This window comes from Perognathus longimembris, chromosome 7, assembly GCF_023159225.1.
Source record: "Perognathus longimembris pacificus isolate PPM17 chromosome 7, ASM2315922v1, whole genome shotgun sequence".
NCBI classification, from domain to species: Eukaryota; Metazoa; Chordata; class Mammalia; order Rodentia; family Heteromyidae; genus Perognathus; species Perognathus longimembris.
In genome coordinates this window covers 83722805-83743532 of record NC_063167.1, presented here as the reverse complement: position 1 = coordinate 83743532, position 20728 = coordinate 83722805, and the positions used below count along the sequence as shown (strand labels likewise).

The window sequence follows — 20728 nt, the reverse complement described above, 5'->3', positions numbered from 1 at the left end:
GGCCTAGTGGCAAGAGCACTTGCCTCTTATACATGAAGCCCTTGGTTCGATTCCCCAGCACCACATATACAGAAAATGGCCAGAAGTGTCACTGCGGCTCAAGTGGCAGAGTGCTAGCCTTGAGCAAAAAGAAGCCAGGGACAGTGCTCAGGCCCTGAGTCCAAGGCCCAGGACTGGCAAAAAAAAAAAAAAAAATTGGGGAGAGATCATCACATGTTCTCATGAGTCTCTTCTCTCTTACAATTTCCAATCTGTATCTACTCCATTTATTTGCTTTAATAATCAACAAAATTAATAAATAAGAAATATTCATATAGCTCGAGAATTAGGCCTGGAAACTTTCCTTAAAATATTTCTACAAGTAATTCATACCCAGACAATATCTACAAGATTATTTAAAAATAAACACCTTACATTCAGCATATACTTAAATTAGTAAAAAGCAGGATGCCAGTGACTTTAGCCTATAATCCTAGATACTCAGGAGCCTGAGGCTCGATTTGGGAATTCCAGTTCCAAGTCAACCTAGGCAAATTAATCCAAGAGACTCTTCTACTTCAGCTAAAAAGCCAGAAGTGCATCAGCCTTGAACATTAAAGTTAAGAAACAAATGGACCACTGGTGGCTTGTGCCTCTAATCCTAGCTACTCAGGAGGCTGAGATCTGAGGATTGCATTTTGAAGCCAGCCATGGCAGCAAAGTCCATGAGACTCTTATCTTCGATAATGTACTTTTTTTAAAAAGCTAAGAAATAGTTCCCAAGCCTTTAATTATAGCCTCAAAACCAGAACATACAGACACACACACACACACACACACACACACACACACACACACACACACACACAGAGGGAATTATCCTAGGGTTCCTTATAAGATCAAAATATCTCTAGAAACCCAAGATAAATTAGAAAACTTATTTTCTGAAAAAAAGTCCCAAGTTTAGATGTTCAAACTTCAGTTTTTAATACGTAAAAAGAAAAAATATGTACTTAAGAATTTCTTCTCATTCTAGATTTAGAAGTTTTCATTTGGCAAATTTGAAGGAAATATTCTGTCAATACCTAATAATGAAATAAAACTTTAAAAAGACATTATCTAGATACATGTTTTATGAAGCATATTCACCATCATGAGCACACATTTACATTGATAACATCTATCAAATATTAAAGGTTCGTACATTCCGAAGTACACTTCTTTTCATCAACTCTCCCTCACTTCAACATCTATGTTTAATATTTGGACTAGGAATTCATCTCTCAAATAGTGGGTATTATTCAGGAGTCTGAGATCAGAGAATCAGCATTCAAAGTCATTCCTGGCAGAAAAGCTTGTGGGATTCATCTCCAATAAACCACCAAAGAGCCAGAGGTGGGACTATGGCTCAAGTTGTAGAGAGCTAGCTAGCCATGAGCAAAAACAGCTTATATACAGAGCCCAGGATCCACCTATCGGCCCCCAACCCCGACCCCTACCTCCCCACACAAACTGGTTTGACTGTTGGGTTTTTGAGATTCGAAATTATCTCAAAATTATTTTTACGTTTTTTTGTGTGCTAAGTTGTAAGTTTACATGGTTATATAAGTAACCTGTAAGCACTTGCTTATTTTCCATCATTAGTAAAGCAAGCCTTTGTTTTCCTTGACTCTCAGGGCTCCCCAGGAGAACGCGGATCCTCAGGCACAGCAGGGCCCATTGGGTTGCCAGGGCGACCAGGACCCCAAGGCCCCCCTGGTCCAGCTGGAGAGAAAGGCGCTCCAGTAAGTAATATTTAGTAGAAAATGTAAAATATTACTTCCCAGCACAAGTTATTACATTTTATTCAGGAATATTAGCTCTTAATACCTCACTGCCTTCTAGCTGAGTATGTGCCTGGATGTAAAAACAACTTTTTTTATATTTATAATCAAGTCTCCAATTCAATTAAGTGAGGTGACATTTTTGCATACTTTTTGGGACCCTAATATCTGGGAGGGAGTTGAGTATTATTAAAGCAAAAGGCTTCTCATTTTGCTCCTTTTTAGAAATAAAGCTTGGAGTTTTTATTAAAAGTATACCTTCTTGCTTTATATTAGAAAGAGTGTGACCTTTTCACACTTCTAATACAGTGTTTGCCTTAGTCCATGAATGAGTCCAGAAGAAAGGAGCTGCTTTCTTCCTGTAGTTTGAAGTTTGTTCTCAAGTGATTCAGAAGACATCTGACCAATTATTTCAAGCTACTATTGTTAGATTTCAAATTTTTATATTTCAATGATTTTGAACTTTATTCACCAGGTTTACAGGATTGTTTTAGAAGTGGAATGGGGAGGTCTTGTTAGTTTTTGTTTTTACCTTTGATTCAATGGTGGCCCATTTAGTTATTTTTTTCAAAAGCAATCTCTTGTCCTCCAAGATAAAAACAAAAACTGATTCAATACATGTAGATTTAAAAAGTGCTGTCTATAATATAAAAAATGTAAGTTCAACACATTTGTATACTGGCATATACAATTGACTTACACATACAATTCAAAATAGTAGCAAGTTGGTTTAAGGAAGTTGAGATGGTTTACAACTATGAGAAAGGAATGATAAAACAGTTGAAATCATTTTGGGATGTGGAAAGAGAGACAGAGTGAGAGGGGTTGAAATTGGAATATATATGTAATATTTTTGGAAAAGTAACCAATTTTTCCAATTTGAAGTTTGGCCGTGTTCAGCTCTGTAAATAGATTGAGTTCATTGTCCCTGTGTTTTCTTTCATTACTGTGTAGTGAAGTTCTGATGGGTCTGGCTTTTGTGTTCCCATTACAGAATACAAGAGGCTGGGTAGTTTATAATGAATAGAGAGCTTTCTGCAATCAGTTCTGGAGATTGTTAAGTCTAAAATCTACATGGAACTAAAGGTCCTTGTCAGCTTACTTGTTCTCCCAGATTCTTGGAAAAAGTGGCAAACCCAAACCATAATTATCCACATGACTCATTTCAATACAGAAGACCTAATTAAAATCTCTAAATTATCGATCAGATTACATATCTTCGATGTGAGTCTGGATAGGGGAGCTAAAACATGCTACAAATTACTGCATTGATAGAAATATTTAGTAGCAATACTATTTCTAGGGGATTTCTGAGTCCTCATTAATTTTAAAGATCAAAGTTTTAGGAAAATTGGATTTGTAAGGATAAAAGTAGTGGGTGCCAATGGCTCATGCCTATAATCCTAGCTACTCAGAGGCTGAGATCTGAGGATAGCAGTTTGAAGCCAGACCAAATAGGAAAATCCGTGAGATACCGCATTAACCAGCAAAATTCAGGGAGGAAGTGTGGCTCAGTTGGTAGCACACCTGCCTTGAGCTTAAAAGCTATGCAGGCGTGTGAGACCCTGAGTTCAAGCTCCAGGACTGCCCTCCTCAGAAGTAAATAAGATTTTTAAAAATGATCAAATTCCTGGAGAATTCATTAAAGAATAATATGCATATTTCTCCAGTTATAATTTTCCATTTGACATGCAGTGTTTAGAAAGAATACTTTTTGCTGTTAAATACACAAACCAAATCGTATCCACATGCACACCTAAACTGCAGCTTAAAAACGAAGCAAGAAGCTAATGGAAAAGTTTCTTACAGCAAATTAATGATTTTTTGGGGTTCTCATTACAGGGAGAGAAAGGTCCTCAAGGCCCTGCAGGAAGAGATGGCGTCCAAGGCCCTGTGGGTTTACCTGGGCCAGCAGGTCCTGCTGGCTCCCCTGGAGAAGACGGAGATAAGGTGTGTGTTTATTATTCATATTACGTCCTTCAAGAAAATGTAGTTCTTTTTTCCCATGAATTTTATAATTAATTTTATAAGATTAGATGGGAAGTAGACTATTTCCTTTTTCAAAATTGTCTACAACTCACATATACTGGAAAGTTTTAGTTTAGTTGTTAGGAGTTACTATGTGTCCATAAAATAGTATATCAGATATAAATAGACAAAAGACAATTCAGTGGCTGGTATGGCACACTAGTGATTAATTTAAATCTTTCCCACACAGGGTGAAATTGGTGAACCGGGACAGAAAGGCAGCAAGGGTGACAAAGGAGAAAATGTAAGTTTCCTCCTTTTTACTATTCCTCATGGCATGTCCTGTATTCCTTTTTATGTTCCTAATCAAATATTATAACATCATCTTTGGGATTACATAATCTACAACAGTGTATACATCTGTGAGACTTCCTAGCTGTGTAATGAAGTACAGTGTGATGTTGGTGGATTACTGACTGCCTCATAGCTCCACTACGACAAATTAATACTGTAGTGAAATAGTCTCTTTTTCCAGATGATTCTGAGAAATAATGTGCATGTTTATATCCAAGGAATCATACTATTGTGATGTATATCTATACAACCATGTTTTTACATGAAAAAAAAAATCTGTTCTCAGGCACTAGAAATTCTTACGTTGGAAATTTTCCCTACCAAATCATGAAACTATCAAAAGATTTTTCTGATTTTCACTCAAATGGAAAGCTAGTTCATATAGTTAGGACTTTTTCCTTCACTGTTAAACATATTCTATCCTCTTCTGTGTATATATTTTAAAAATTTCCTTCCCTTTTAGATTAAATTATATGGTGTATACTCTTTAAAGAACAACTACAAATATTTTGTTCTTTAAAACTTTCATTACCTTTCTCTGTACATCATATGTTTACATATACTAATATGTCTTCTAATTGTGTTTTATATGATATAAAATTTACGTATAAGCAATTACAGTCTAAGATACCACTATAATTATTTCCTGAAGTACCTAGTTAGAGTTACTGTTTATTATTTATTTATTTAATGCTGGTCCTGGGGCTTGAACTCAGATCCTGGTCACTGTCCTCTGCTTTTTTTAAATGAGTAATTACTTATTTATTCTCAAGTGATATAAAGAGAGGTTACAGTTTCATACGTAAGACAGTGGGTACATTTCTTCTACAATTTGTTATATGCTCTACCACCTGAGCAACAGTCCCAGCTGCCCAGGCTTGGAACCTCAATATTTAGATCCTAGCCTCCTGAATAACGAGACTTACAAGCATGAGCTATTTGCACCTAGCAAGTTAAACTGAATTTGTAAATACAACATTTTGTTTAAAAAAATTGTAAGAACTGATTGTGTTCTAACTGAAATAATGACCAAAATTTCTCCAAGATTTTTTTTCTTTCTAACCAAAGAAAAAAATTCAGCTGCTTGTGCCAAGTGAAGTTGCTCTTATACATAAATTCATACATTACATTTCATCCAATAACATCTTCAAGTGTTTGCTGAGATACCTTCAGAGTAGGTGAATGCTATTTGTCTAATTAGAGTCTCTTTTGCACTTGGCAAAGTCAAGTTTGGAAATGTTTTTCTTTCTTTCTTACAGCCTATTACTGAGTATGATTGGGTGACTGTCATTTACATCATCAGTTCTCAGATATTTTTTGCCTCTAGATCCTTAACCCCAAACAGTTCCCTTTTTCTTTCCTGTACTGCTGATATTGTCTTAGCAGAATAATCAACAGGCACTTAGCCAGTCAGCCAAAGCAGGAACTTTTAAGCAATGCCCTTTGAAAGAAAAGACAATTTTTCTCAGGACAGTGCTGATTTTGTAGTTGCTTTTATCATTATAGTTAGTGGTAGGAGGGCAGTCCTATCAAGCAACAGTTCCACATTTTTAGTGCTGAAGTCTATGTGGCCTTAGAGACAATTAAGATCTTAGAACTGGGATGGAAGAATATGAATGGACAGAAACATGAAAGAGTTCCACGTACTCCACCATGTTCCATAGACAGCTGCTTTAAAAAGTCTTCACCCAAACCGGGAGCTATCATGAAGAGCAATCCAATCCAATGACTATTATTTCTTTAGCTGGAATTTTTTTGTAAATAGAGCTTGACCAGTTATTAATATCATAAGAAAGACAGATAAGAGAAGTGTTTATGCATAGCTTATTCATAATGCCTTTTAATATATATTTCTCTATAAATAAGGCATTCTGCACACTTTAGACATGACACCAAATTTACATGTGCAATTATAGACATTCTTAAATTTCATATATTTAATTTTTTTCTGTACAGGCACCTTAGAATCTTGAACTTCATCCCGAAATACTGGACAGATACATTTTTTCCTGTGCACTTTCTGACTCATGCACAGAAAGTCATTAGAACATCTTGGATGTTGAAAATGAATTTTGAAACATGAATCTTCATATTGACTATGTTGGCAGGCAAATGCATTTGCAGCTATCTACCTTAGATGCTTTCAGCCAGTGACCACTGTCAAGGTTTTCCAATGACCATAATACTCCTGGTTAATGTTCCTTTTCTCCCAAAGGAAGGTACAGATGTTCAATAGGTCATGGTGATACAAAGGTTTGTTTCATTTTGCTGAGACTTTTATGGCCTCACTTATTAAATCACTGATATTTGTCCTACCACAGGGTCCACCTGGGCCTCCAGGCCTTCAAGGACCTGTTGGAGGCCCTGGAATTGCTGTAAGTATTCATTCCACTTATTTCCACAATAATTTTTGAATAAATTTATAAACCATTATATAACATGTCCATTTTTTGTAGTTGCTGTTTCATTTACATACTGAGTTACCATTGAGTTCTATTTACATGATTTAATATAAGTAACCAAACAGATCTTTATTAAAGTAAAAAAAAAAACTTTATGACTGAATTTGAAAAACACAATAACTTGAATGTGAAAGTATCTTTTTACAGTATTTTATATATAAAGCCATTTTTTTTTTACTTCACTTAGCTTACAAATCAAAATCAACCATATTCCAGGACCCACGAACGTTGTAAAAGCAAACAGTGATATAATTTGCAGCAGATAATAGAAATTTTGTGTACTTTTCATGTGGCTTTCTCAAGTAATTTGGCTTTGAATCCATGAAAAATGCCACATTTATATAAGAGCATATCATACTGACTTTTCCATATGTGATAACTTTCCTTACTATTCCCTAGGGAGGTGATGGCGAACCAGGTCCCAGAGGACAGCAGGGCATGTTCGGACAGAAGGGTGATGAGGGAGCACGAGGTTTCCCAGGCCCTCCGGGTCCCATTGGCCTCCAGGTAAGGTGCTGATCGCACAGTTGGCTTGATCATTTTCACACAATCCTCATGCCTGGTTTCCTGGTAGTAATAAAACACAGCATATATATACTTTATAGAAGAACACTACTTATCCATAATGATTACTAAACATATACGTGTACATCTGAAGTATATGTACTGTACACATATGCATGTCATATGCATGTCATATACATCTGAAGTGTATATGTATACAGAAGTATGTGTATATCAGTTGTTCCTGATTTCAAACCAAGTATAATTAATTTCTCTGAGCCACCTCAGCCATATTCTTGTTTCCAGGTTGTACTTAACTTCTGCCTTCCTATTTTATTTAAAAAAATGATGAATTATAAACTTAAGGTCCTTTATACTTAAAAGATCTTAGGAATATATCTGGAGCACTTGGTACTTCAGAAGACATAACAAAACTTAAAAGCATTTGGAGGAGTGGCAAACTCAATTCAACAGCTATTCAACAGTAATCGGGAAAATTGTTTTCAGCTAACAGTAAATTGATGACTGGAAATAACTTAGTATTTAGAATAATTTATGCTTTATAAGTTGCTTTTCCCTTCTTTTTTTCCACATTCCCTTCCTGTGGCTTAACCCTGATAGCACTGTAACTGATTTTAATATCCTGGATATTGTATACACGTGTATTGGAATTAGGAAAGAAAACGGGAATACCAAAATTGAGAGACAAAAGATGAAAAGGCAAACCAATGCAACAGCAATACTTACAAAACTATATGGTGTTAACCAACTGTACAACTCATGGGGGGGAGAAGGAAATGTGGAGGGGGAATTGGGGGTGGGGAGAAATGAGGGAGGAAGTTACAAGTTGGATAAGAAATGTACTAACTGTCTTACGTATGAAACTATACCCTCTGTACTTCACTTTGACAATAAAAATAAATAAATACTGCATACAGGCTGGGAAGTTTTCATTCAAATATACCTGGACATAGGCAATCCAATTGGGGCCAGTTATCTATGTTATCTTTAAGTTATTGAATAAAGGGGTTTCAATTCAATATGCTTATTTTGAGTACCATGGATCTTGAACAGTGTCACCTTCTCAGCCATGCTCTCCTCTCCTATCTTTTACAACCATACTCATCCACTCTAGTTACCTGTTGACGTTTCTTTCTTTCTACATGGTTTCCTCTGTACTTTATATCTTCTGATTCCTACATACTCAGAAAATATCTGGATTTTTCCTCTCCATTTGGCTATTTTGTACCTTCTTTGCAGTCCTCTGAAAGACTAAACCAAACATCATACACTATAATGCCTAATATGTATTTTGACATTTATGTAGTATCTGCATATTATTTATGCTATATTAGCAGTTACCAACAATTTTACAAATGGTCCATTAAGCAATTAAGCCCGTAAAATGTATGTAAGATATTTGTTTTTGCAAGGCTTGGTGCCATTCCCAAAAGATTAAAAACAAAGAAAATGAATGCTTAAAAGCCATTACCATAAGCAGTCCCTGATTACCAGGTCACAAAGAAAAAGAAGAGGAAATATCACTAGTTGTGCACAGGGAAAACCAAATGAGAAATGAGAATGAATAAATAATAAAGTAACTTTCTAATGAAGACACAGCCAGGAAGTTCAACCTGTTGTGAGTTCACATTCCAACACAGATCAACTTGGACAGCAATTTCCATGTGACTAGATACAAAGAAAACAAAATCAGAGAAACTGAGGAAATAGAATACCATAGGTTCCATTATCTCGTGAATCCTCAAAATTCCAACAAATAACAGGTCAAAAATTTTCACCTTGTAACTGTATCAGGATATTTATTTTTCAGACAAAGTTTTGCTTCTTAAAATGACACCTGTTCAAAGTGGATGGCAGCAGAATTTTCAGAAGAATTATACTATGGCTATATCATTATAGTCTATTCATAAAAAAGAGAGAATGAATACTAAGGTCTTTATAAATTTCAAGATCTATTTATGCATTTACTTATTGCCATCCTAATAAAACAATACACTATTCAAGTAATTTACAGGTATGTCTCACTAAGGCTGGCATACTTTTTGAGATGGGTCCAAATTAACCATGCCTAGGGTGTCCTCAAACCATAATTCTGCCAATCTCTGTATCTCAAGAATTTAGGATGACTGAATTGCATCACTCACTTTTTTAATGACAAGATATTTTCCTACACTTTCACAGGGTCTTCCAGGCCCACCTGGTGAAAAAGGAGAAAATGGTGACGTTGGGCCCATGGTAAGTGGGATTTCTAGTGTTGCAAGGATACAGTTCATTTCCATAGTGCTCATATCTTCCTGAGACAATGTGAATATGGATAAATGGTTCAAATATTAGGATGGTTTTGTATTGACTGGTCTATTTTTAACTCAATCTCTGTGTGTGGATATTAAATATTGAAAATATTTATATCTGCTTATAATTTCTGAGTAATGTTGTATACATACACACACACACACACACACACACACAGCATGTTGCAAGCAGCACTATGGCTACTTTTATTTCTATGATTGCTCTGTCATAAACAGCTGCCACTGCTCAGTCTTCAGCTTTTGGCTTTGGACTTTGATAAGGAACAGCTTCAAGAATAAATGATCTCCATAAAGACTTGCAAAATTAGCAAATGTTTATAGAGCATAAAAAGAATTTTGTAGTAGGCACTGGTGTCACTTGTCATTCTAGCTGTTCAGGAGACCAATATGTGAGAATTGAAGTTCAAAGCCAGCCTGAACAGTATAGTCCATGAGATTCTTATATCCTAATAAACACCAAGAAGTTGGAAGTAGGGCTCTGTCTTGTTGGAAGGTAAATTATTCCATAAGCCACATTTTGAAGGATCGAATCTTGGAGTCATAAGCATTAGCAGTCTGCAGGCAGCCAGTTTTTACAAAAGCCTGAAGCCCGCTAGTACCCTTAACACTGTTAGAAAACAGGCCAAAGGCAAGAAAGAACAAGAACAATACCAACAAACCAATTCAGCTCCAATGGAGAGCCGACTCGGGATGCCACTGTGACCTGAAATGAGACAGGACACAGGACACCGGACATGAACACGGAGACATGTGGCATGGCATGATGGTGTCTGAGCTTGTCTGACCCTAAAGGGTCAAGTCAGAGATTAGGGTCACAAGAAGCTCCCAGTCCCAGGCACTTTAACTGACAGGTTCAGTAACCTGTGGGCCAAGTGCCCATCCCCTGTCTGTAGGGATTCAGGAATACCCATCACCTGGGGATGGGACTTCCTTTCCCCTAGGAATTCAGGCACACCCATGGATACAACATACCAGACCCTACAATTCACCATATGGCCAATGATGGTGCTGGTCAGATCTGACCTCCTTACTTCAGTCTCAAGTGGAAGAGGACTTGGTGCAAAATTTCTGGGACAGCACTCAGACCCTGAGTTCAGTGTCCAGGATTGGCACGCACATTCATGCACGCACGCGCGCGCACACACACACACACACACACACACACACACACAGAGAAAGCAAACTGCAAATTGTCTTATGAGTACATTCTTATACTAGCCATAGGCTTTCTTGCCCCTCCCTTTTGAAATGTAAATTTCCATGATGTATAACACAATGTTGTCTCTGGTAAGACTGGCTTTCACATTGATATGCTTCATAGACTGTGAATTCACAGTCTTAAACACTTTTATTATTCTTCCATACAGAATATAGATGTTAGAGATGCATTTCAGTTATGTCTTTGTAATCTTTTTTATCTTTCATAGGGTCCACCTGGTCCTCCTGGCCCGAGAGGCCCTCAAGGTCCTAATGGAGCTGATGTAAGAACCATGAAGTATATGCTATTCATTTTTGAAGTTCTTTAAGTATTGATATTAAACAGGGAAGATGTTTTCTGAGGTCTGGTGGGGATAATTACGCTGCTGTGGACTGTGAGAAGTAGACGAGGACTCAACGATCATCTCTTCACTCCACTTCAGTCTACAGGGTTCTGCAGACTTTGTAAGGAACTAGCCACACAAGTATAGACATGCTCCACAGTCAGAATACTGATATTACTTGTATTGTCTGGATTCAATCAATCACATTGTTCAGAGCAACAGTCTTAGTCTGGGCCTTGCATAGGATAACTGTTCAATAGTTCAATAGTAGTTGCTGAATGCTTTCAGACTTAAGCTATATCTCTGACAGTGACATGAAGATATGGTATGGTTTCTGATTGGTTAAACTATGCCAGCCTCTATATTCTAAACTTTCTTTACATCTCTATAAAGGCTTTAATCCAAGAGCTTTACCTTCTGCACTTGCAGTCTATAAAACATGTTAGGATAATAGGTAAATAACTGTACATCTTATCAGTTTGTAGGATTTGTAGTTGTTTAAAAATGTATTTCCAGGGCTGGGAATATGGCCTAGTGGTAAAAAGCTTGCGTCGTATGCATGAAGCCCTGGGTTCAATTCCTCAGCACCACATATAGAGCAAAAAGCTAGAAGTGGCGCTGTGGCTCAAGTGGAAGAGTACTAGCCTTGAGCAAAAACAAGCCAGGGACAGTGCTCAGGCCCCAAGTTCAAGCCCCAGCTCTGTCAAAAACAAACCAAAACAAAACAAATAAAAATATATTCCCTCAGTCTGAAATTATTCCTGCATTTTAGAGTTTGGATATGCCTTACCATTAAGGGATTTCTAGGTTGGTTGGTAACTGTACTTCTGACTTCATGTTTAGGTAATAATGAATGAGGCTGTGTCTCTTTTGGCATGGCTCCACTTGCTCTTTCATATCTGAGTTAAAATTCCAGGAGCTCAGAACTCAAACAAACATCCTAAGAATAGTTGAATTAAAAGGATCTTTTGGGGACAATTCCCTTGAAGTAATTAAAGGGTTGACAGTTTTTAAGTTTTTTTTAATATAGAATATGTAATTCTTAGAGGACTCACATGTTCATTCCTTATAAACTCATCCTGTGACAACTGACCTGACTATTCCATCGGCAGAGAGATGCAAATTATGGTCCATGTAACATTCTGAGCCATGCAGGAAACTGCTGTTTTATGCTCAAAGTTCCAGTGAATTTGAAAGTCAGTGCAGTCAAATATTGGCCATCAGTAAACTTGGGAACACAAAAATTCATTAGTTCATACCATTTCTCACATTGCATAATATTCTCACACATACTTGTATTTGAAAAATAAACTAGGCATGTGTTCACGAACTCAAATATTTCACTACAGAAATAAGGAATACTCCATTATATTTTCTACACTACAGGGACCTCAAGGCCCTCCAGGATCTGTTGGCTCAGTTGGTGGTGTTGGACAAAAGGTATGGAACTTAATATAATTTGAAGTATCAACAAGTAAGTGCTTTTGGTAATACGAGGGCACTTTTTTGCTTCTAATATTAGTATGGTTCTAAGCATCTTACATACACTTTAAGACTCACATCTCATCCATTTGTTGGTTTGCACTAATTAGAGTTGAAATGATTTGAGGGGTATCATAGATTTTTCATTTTGTACTGAAATGGTATGTGTGGGCTATTTTTGAAAGCAGTACATCTACTTCATGAGAAGGAGTAACATCATTATGCACTTTAGAAAGTTAGAAAGCTGAGACTTTGAGTCCTCTCATCAAGATTTTATATTTATCATTAGGATATGACTAAACCAGGATCCTTTCCATCCACCAATGTCTGAGAATACAGTGCCTCTCTGTACTAATACTCTCCGTACAGGAAAGCATATAGTTTGGTATAACTGACTCTAAGGGGAAAAGGAGTTCTTCACATCTCAGAACAATAGACCATTGATTTTTGTCATATTTTGAGTTATATTTCCATTACCGATATTACCACTTGACTTTGGCACTTCTAGAAGTACTTAACATGGACCATAGCAACTGACTGTCTCTTGCTTTTCTGGTAAACATGATTTCATTCAGAAAAATCTGGTCATCTTCTCATGGAAATGTTAAAGTGATTCACTGATTGCTTATTTATGCATCATGCTCACTTCCTAATGGAACTTCCAAGAAACCTAACATAATACTAGCTTAATTTAAAAAATAAATGGTCAGTTTGAGGTACAAAGAATTAAATGCCATACCATAAAACAGTAAGATAAGAAAACACACTAATATTCTGAATTTACTAATTACTAAAGTGATATAGGTTTTTCCAACTTCCTTAAATGTGTGCTATGTTTATTGTTCTCAAAAATTTTAGTGTATTTTATCATGCTTTTAAATTCACTTATTTTATTTTATTATACATTTGCCAGTCTCGAGGCTTGAACTCAGGACCTGGGGTGTGAGCTTCTTTTTCTCAAGGCTAATGCTCTACCATTTGAGTCACAGTTCTACTTCTGACTTGTTGAAAGTTAATTGAAGATAACATTCTCACAGATTTGAACCATGATGCTCAGATGTCAGCCTCCTGAATTGCTATAGTATACAGGCTTGAGCCACCAATACAAGCTAACTTCATTTATTCCAATTAAAGAATTTAACCTTCCAAAATACAATATAGTTATAATGTTACTTTGGTGTTAATTTATGCTTACTCATATTCATGTCATTGTAATCAAGTCTGTATGATTATTTAAACTAATTTCTTATTAAATTGGCAAATTGAGATCTTTTTGTTCTTGGTGGATGAAGTATAGTTTCTTTGACAGTCTCATTTTTATTATTATTTTAAATGGGAAGTTATGTCTTGAAGCTGCTTGGTATATAGGAATAGATAATTTTTCATGGAGTTCAGTTGTCTACGAAGAATGGCACAGGTGACAATTTTAAGTAGGTCTTTGTGAATACAGTTGTTTGAGCAAAGCAAGGCAACCTCACACCTTTTCCTCTTCCCTTCATCAGTTCCTCTTGGCTCCAACTCTGTCTAGACAGTTGTGAGAAATAGTCTATTTTAGTAGCTGTCTCAGCACATTTTACTCGTCTCTAAAGACTGAATGTCGAGGGAGTCATTTTAAGTGCTTCCTTTGCTTATTTTTATGCTTCTGTGAGCTTGAAGAAGATTCTGATGCCAGGTGTTTGGAGTTGAGGGAAATGTAGCTTAGATTCGTTCCCATTAAAATATGGCTTAATGACACTATCCTCACTTTGAATCGTAGGAAAATGATTCTATCAGGTGGGTGATTTGACTCCTACATCCTTAAATTCCTGTCTGAAATTTCTTACACTATAAGACAGTTTTCATTTTGCCCTTCTACTTTCAATTTTCCATGTAAAAGAAAACAGGATAGAATGAGATGTTGATGTTATGGAGACAATTGTTATATCACAGTTTTAACTACTTTCAACGTCCCATGTGTATCTGTAGCTTCTATTATTGATGATGTTCTTGTATCACCTTCCTGTGGTTGTACCTACACTATCTCTGTAATCTTATCTGAGTATATTGGAAACCGTGTATACGGGTATTGGAACTAGGAAATTGAAAGGGAATACCAAAATTGAGAGACACGGGGTAAAAAAAGACAAACAACTACAAAAGCAATACTTGCAAAACTGTTTGGTGTAAGTGAACTGAACACATCAGGGGGGGAAAGGGTAAGGGGGAGTGGGGAGGGGGGTATGAAGGACAAGGTAACAAACAGTACAAGAAATGTATCCAATGCCTAACGTATGAAACTAACTTCTCTGTACATCAGTTTGATAATAAAAATTTGAAGAAAAAAAAAGAATGAGATCTTGAATCATACAATTTTAAGAACCTGGGGAGGCTGAGCCTACTGTCATGTGCTGTCATCCCAGGTAGGTGACACATGTAGGGTTATTTTGTCTGATGCCAGTCCAGGCAAAAGGCATGAAACCCCATCTGGGTACAGAGTACTTGCCCAGTTACTGCAGCGTGCTGAGTTCAAACTCCAATACTTCAAAACAACAATAAGAAAAAGTCTGAGGTAGTATAATTTGCTACAGTTTATATAGATTTCTGATATCTCTTTTGGTTTTCATTAAATATGTGCTAATTCCTATTTTGGAAAATTAATTCCCTTTACTAAAACAGAAGCCTTTAGTCATGATATACTTTATGCAAGATACTCAGTTTCTTCCAGTGTAATTTATATTTGCTGTAGCTGGCTTCTGCATGTCAACAAGTTTCTTGAAACAAACATAGTAATACCTTTGTTTAATGTTGACTCCATGGTTATAATTCTAAACATACAAAATAGCTTACTGCTGCACCTAAAAGAAGTTACCTGATCAAGCATGTTACATAATGATATAAAATTAAATAATTGATAGGTAGTGAGGACTGTATAAACTTGTCTATCACTTACATACCAGTGCACCATCATAAGATCAATCTGGTATTATTCTTAAGAACAAGCCCAGGCTAATGGCTCATGCTTATCATCCTAGCTACTGAAGAGGTTGAGATATGTGGAAACTCTTTGAGACTCTTATCTCTAATTAACTACCAAAGAGCCAGAAGTGGAGCTGTGGTCCCAATAGTAGAGTACTAAGCTTGAGCAAAAATGCTCAGAGATAACTTCTAGACCCTGAAATCAAGACCAAGGATCTGCCCCCCAAAATAAATAAATAAAAATGATTAGTAATGTGTAATCTATTTGATACTGTAAACATACTCTTAATTTATACAATATAACCTTGTTGCATTTTTTTTTTATTTTTTTTTTGGCCAGTCCTGGGCCTTGGACTCAGGGCCTGAGCACTGTCCCTGGCTTCTTCCCGCTCAAGACTAGCAGCACTCTGCCACTTGAGCCACAGCGCCGCTTCTGGCCGTTTTCTGTATATGTGGTGCTGGGGAATCGAACCTAGGGCCTCGTGTATCCGAGGCAGGCACTCTTGCCACTAGGCTATATCCCCAGCCCCCACCTTGTTGCATTTTTTATTAAATGTTTTTCTTTATTGTCAAAGTGTGGTAAGAGGGGTTACAGATTCATATGTAAGGCAGTGAGTACATTTCTTGTTCAACTTGTTACTTCCTCCCTCATACTTCCCCCTTTCCCTTTCCCCCAAGAGTTGTGTAGTTTATTTACACCAAATGGTTTTGTAAGTATTGCTTTTGGAATGGGCTGTCTTTTTGTCCTTTGTCTCTCAATTTTGATATTCCCTTTCCCTTCCCCAGTTCTAATATCCATATAAACAGTATCCAGGGTATTCGGATTGTTTTTTAACTTGTAGTGCTGACCTACTTAGCTTTAAAAGATTTGAGAAAATGAATATTTTAGGAAACATTAATATTGTCTTCATTTTTTGCTATTTATATTGTAAATGATTGTTTCTAATACACATCATAGTAGTTTTTCCGAGTCCTTTTTGAGAAAGGGGGATTAACATTGTTCTTCATTTTTTAATACTAAGTATTTAATGCTCAGTTTTTTTCTTTTCTTCTAAATGTTTTACATAAATTATGACATCACTAGAGAAAATAATTGCAAATCATGCTGTATTAATCATAAAAAATTAACATTTAAAACAAACAAAGTATCTACAATTCAACATCAAAAATGAAATTTTAAAAAATGAGCAAAAGAACAGACATTTCTTCAATGATAGACAAGAATCATGGAAAGACATGAAAGGATCATTGACATTAATCAATCCTTTGATAAATTCATATCAAATCAAGCCAGAATAAGGTACCATCCCATACAAACTACAATGATCAATATTGAAATACAAACAAAAAGAAAACAACAAACATTGGGAAGAATGTGAAGAAATTCAAGCTCACATGTTGCTCTCGGCATGTAAAATGGTGAGACTTTGTAGTAAAAAAATTCATTCTTAAATTTTGACTATTTTTTAAAACATACTTCACCACTTTCTAAATATACTAAAAAAATTTTTCAGAATATAACTTTAACTTAGAATTTTCAAGATGAAGAGGCTGCCTAAACATATTTTAGCACTTTTGCCTTTAATTTTAACTTTCTGTGATAGTACCATGAGATTATATGGTACATGGAAATTATTTTGTACATGTTCAGTAAGTTCCCTGCATTTCTAAATACATAATTTATGGAATCCACATATAAAATATATAACATAGGTATTTTACAGTTGATTTGATGGCAAACTACTTATTTCAAATACGTAAATACAGCCCATAAAACATTACTTATATTCCACTATATGAGATAGCTGAGTGATTACTTTCCTTATGAGTAATAACTGCAACATTTTACTCATAAGAAAAAATATTGGAAGTATTTTCCATTTATCTTATTAGAGGCCAAATTCACACACAATAATACTACTAATAAATCTCTGCATGTCTTCTATCATGATACAGACATTGAAAGATAATGTAAGAAATTAAAATGTGATTAATTATTCTCAGAATAGGTACTTTTATATACAAAATTATTGTTAGAATCAAGTTTATATTTAATATGACAAAGAAATTTGATCTGGGAATATTAGAAATGCTGAAGTTAAAAAACTTAGAGAAAATTCAGTCCTTGAGTTTTGAGATTGCTAGAATTATTGATTTGGATTTTCCAGTCCCATGGTATTGAGAAGAAATGCAGAATGCTTGACTTCCCTGAAAGGTCATTTGAGAAAGTTATAGTTTCATACATTCTGATATGTGAGGCATTACCAATTGACTTTTATCACTAAGACCTCTTAGTCTAGGAGATTTCTTGTTAGTCAGCTGATCTAAAAAGTAACCATCACTGTCTACACAAGAAGATCATAAAAAACTATCAAATGTATAACATACATTACTCAAATAGTATAATTTTAATTTGCATTTAAGCACCTTTTAGATCTCATATTCTGTGCTCCATGTCCTTTAGTTTTCTACTAAACACATTTTACAAGAATATCAATACACTAGCAAATTATTTGCTTATTTAAAGAGATAGCAAATTTGTATTTGTATAAAAAAAGCACTACAGAAGGTTTGATCAATAAACTTGGTTATAATATGAATGTTCATGCCATAAAAAGGACATAGTTTGTTAGGAAACATGCAGACATCTACTATAATGGTATGGTGGCAACCTGGCATGATGGGAAGAGCACTGGTTAACCTACAAGAATTGTGGAATTTCCTGTCTAGTTCTGTCTCTTCACCTGAGAAACAGAAGTACATTGCTGTGAGCAAGGCAAAAAGTTCCTTTGCTTACTCAAGTTTGTCCATGCCTTTAGAACAGTATACTAATTGATGGTACCACCAGAGGTGAAGGAAGCATTTCAAACACAATTTATCATTGCTGTGTTCTAAGCCTCAGTTGATTTATTTATTTTTTTTATTTTTTTCCTTTGTAGGGTGAACCTGGAGAAGCAGGAAACCCCGGGCCTCCAGGTGAAGCAGGTTCAGGCGTAAGTGCTGGCTTCCTCTCAATATAGGATGGCAATTGTTACAAAGAATTGCCTTGAGAGCATTTGAAGCTTGTAGTTTATGACGTAGTTGTAAGTTAGTTTTATATTCCCCTTTTCCCACCTTAAACGTAATCATAAGCACAACTGCAGAGTCTTAATGTTCAATAACAATGCATTTGTTCAGTAAATTTGATCACATGTAGTTGAGGAAAACAAAAGATCACATTTGCACCCAAAGTATAAACATACTGTAACTTATGTACCATTTTCATTCTCATTGGTGGACTCCATGTTTTTATACTGAATTAATTTGCTGCATTTATTTGCTTGTTATAACATAAATTGGTTTAAATGAGGGGTGGATTTTCTAAGCCCCTCCCAAACCTCAGGACACAGTTGACCATATCCAGGGGCATTGTTGATTGGTGTACTTGAAGATATGGTGGCTCTTGGCATTAAGTGAATTTAGATTGGGGATACGCATAGAGATTTTACACTGATCAACATATATTCTTATGCCAAAGAATTGGTTGGCACAATGTATGTAACATTAAAAACTTGGACTTGAGGACTTCGTTGCACAAGACCTAGAGTTACAACCTCAGTGCTACTAAGGTGGGGAGGGGGCATAGTGTAGGGCGATCAGAGAATAAGAAGTGTTCAAAGTAACTTATTTTCTGTGTGCATGGTAGGGTCCCAAAGGAGAAAGAGGAGAGAAGGGAGAAGCTGGCCCATCAGGTGCTGCTGGGCCTCCAGGTGCGAAGGGGCCACCAGGTGATGATGGTCCCAAGGGAAACCCGGTGAGTTGTGCCGCCTTTCCTGTGGCGCTGATGCCAAATTTACCTTGAAACTCTAGACATTTGAGACTCCAGATCCTCTTTGATGACATTGACTTTTTATCCTTTCATATATTCACAACCGTCATTCTTGGAAGAAATATTCCTTCTAGTGAGAACAAACACGCTCACCCAGATTTTTGATGCCCGATATTTCATGAGATGTTAACATTATTAAGAAAATCTATTTGCACTTCATTGTCTTCCTCTCCACACATCATTCTAGGGTCCTGTTGGTTTTCCTGGAGACCCTGGCCCTCCTGGGGAGGCTGGTCCTGCAGTAAGTATCATGGAAAAAGACAAGGATGATCTTGCTGTTGGTTTCCCATTCTGATTAGGGTTAATAAATAAAGAAAAATCCCTTGTTGATTAAAAACAGAAAGGCAAATAATGCAAACAGGAGTCATAACTATGAGAACATCCACATCATTGGAGACTTAGCTGTAGAGTAAATTACATAATTAAAGTCTTCATGTGCATTAGCTTCCCACTCCTTTTTAACTGTGCAAATAACTCTGAGTAGAGATGTTGCAATTTTGAAGGTGCAAGATCTATGTTTTGATTCTTCCTCTCTCTTATAGTATAAACTCTCTCTCAAATTGCACCTTATCTGTTAGTGGTAAGAAGACTGGCACAAATCACATCTTTTTCCTTTCTTTGAATCAAGAGCCTCATGCATTTTTCATTTTGATGCAGAATCAGTTTTACAAATCATTATGGAGAATGAGAGGTACTACAATACTAAAAATATAACAGATGGTAATTTTCTTTGTCCATTTGACAAAACAAGTTGAAAATAAATGTACTCACTACCTTACCTATGAAAATGTACATCACTTTAACAATAAATAAGTAATTTTAAAAAAAGAATGCACTTAGGCTAGCAAAGTTTTTTTTTCCCCTAGGGGATGCGGGGCGGGGGGCGGGGGGGAAAACGTGAGAAATATCTGGGTTGATTTTCTATTGCCAATTTATTCCAGGGTCAAGATGGTGTTGGAGGCGACAAGGGAGAAGATGGAGACCCAGGGCAGCCGGTGAGCAAGCACCCTTATTTTTCCCATCTCCGCTAGTCTTGAATGTTATTTTTGTAAAGAAATAATCAGAAGCACTCAGACTTTCAAAAGCAGAGTTCAATGTGTTTACAATTTTCTAAAAGAATTGTGAAAAACGTTTGAATTTCAGTTGAAAATCAGTCTTTATGGAATGTTTCTTTCCTGATGCAAATAAAGAAATATAAAAACAAAGCCTTCATCAAAACCATACTTAGCCTCCTAATTTTTCCATAAGAAATACATTTTGTGGGCTGGGGATATGGCCTAGTGGCAAGAGTGCTTGCCTCGTATACATGAGGCCCTGGGTTCAATTTCCCAGCACGAAATATACAGAAAATGGCCAGAAGTGGCGCTGTGGCTCAAGTGGCAGAGTGCTAGCCTTGAGCAAAAAAAAAAAAAAAAAGAAAGAAAAGAAAAGAAATACATTTTGTGTTAAGTAATATTAT

At 36.1% G+C, this 20728-nt stretch overlaps 1 protein-coding gene across 1 annotated transcript in view; it reads left to right on the top strand.

The window, feature by feature from the left end:
* Window positions 1-20728, top strand: part of Col11a1 (collagen type XI alpha 1 chain) — a 179974-nt gene that overhangs the window by 122893 nt on the left and 36353 nt on the right. Inside the window, exons 42-53 of the mRNA XM_048352067.1 lie at window positions 1656-1763; window positions 3645-3752; window positions 4021-4074; window positions 6446-6499; window positions 6986-7093; window positions 9293-9346; window positions 10851-10904; window positions 12351-12404; window positions 18341-18394; window positions 19087-19194; window positions 19457-19510; window positions 20211-20264. Of these exons, the coding sequence (XP_048208024.1) occupies window positions 1656-1763; window positions 3645-3752; window positions 4021-4074; window positions 6446-6499; window positions 6986-7093; window positions 9293-9346; window positions 10851-10904; window positions 12351-12404; window positions 18341-18394; window positions 19087-19194; window positions 19457-19510; window positions 20211-20264 (864 nt within the window). The remainder of the gene's footprint in view (window positions 1-1655; window positions 1764-3644; window positions 3753-4020; window positions 4075-6445; window positions 6500-6985; window positions 7094-9292; window positions 9347-10850; window positions 10905-12350; window positions 12405-18340; window positions 18395-19086; window positions 19195-19456; window positions 19511-20210; window positions 20265-20728) is intronic.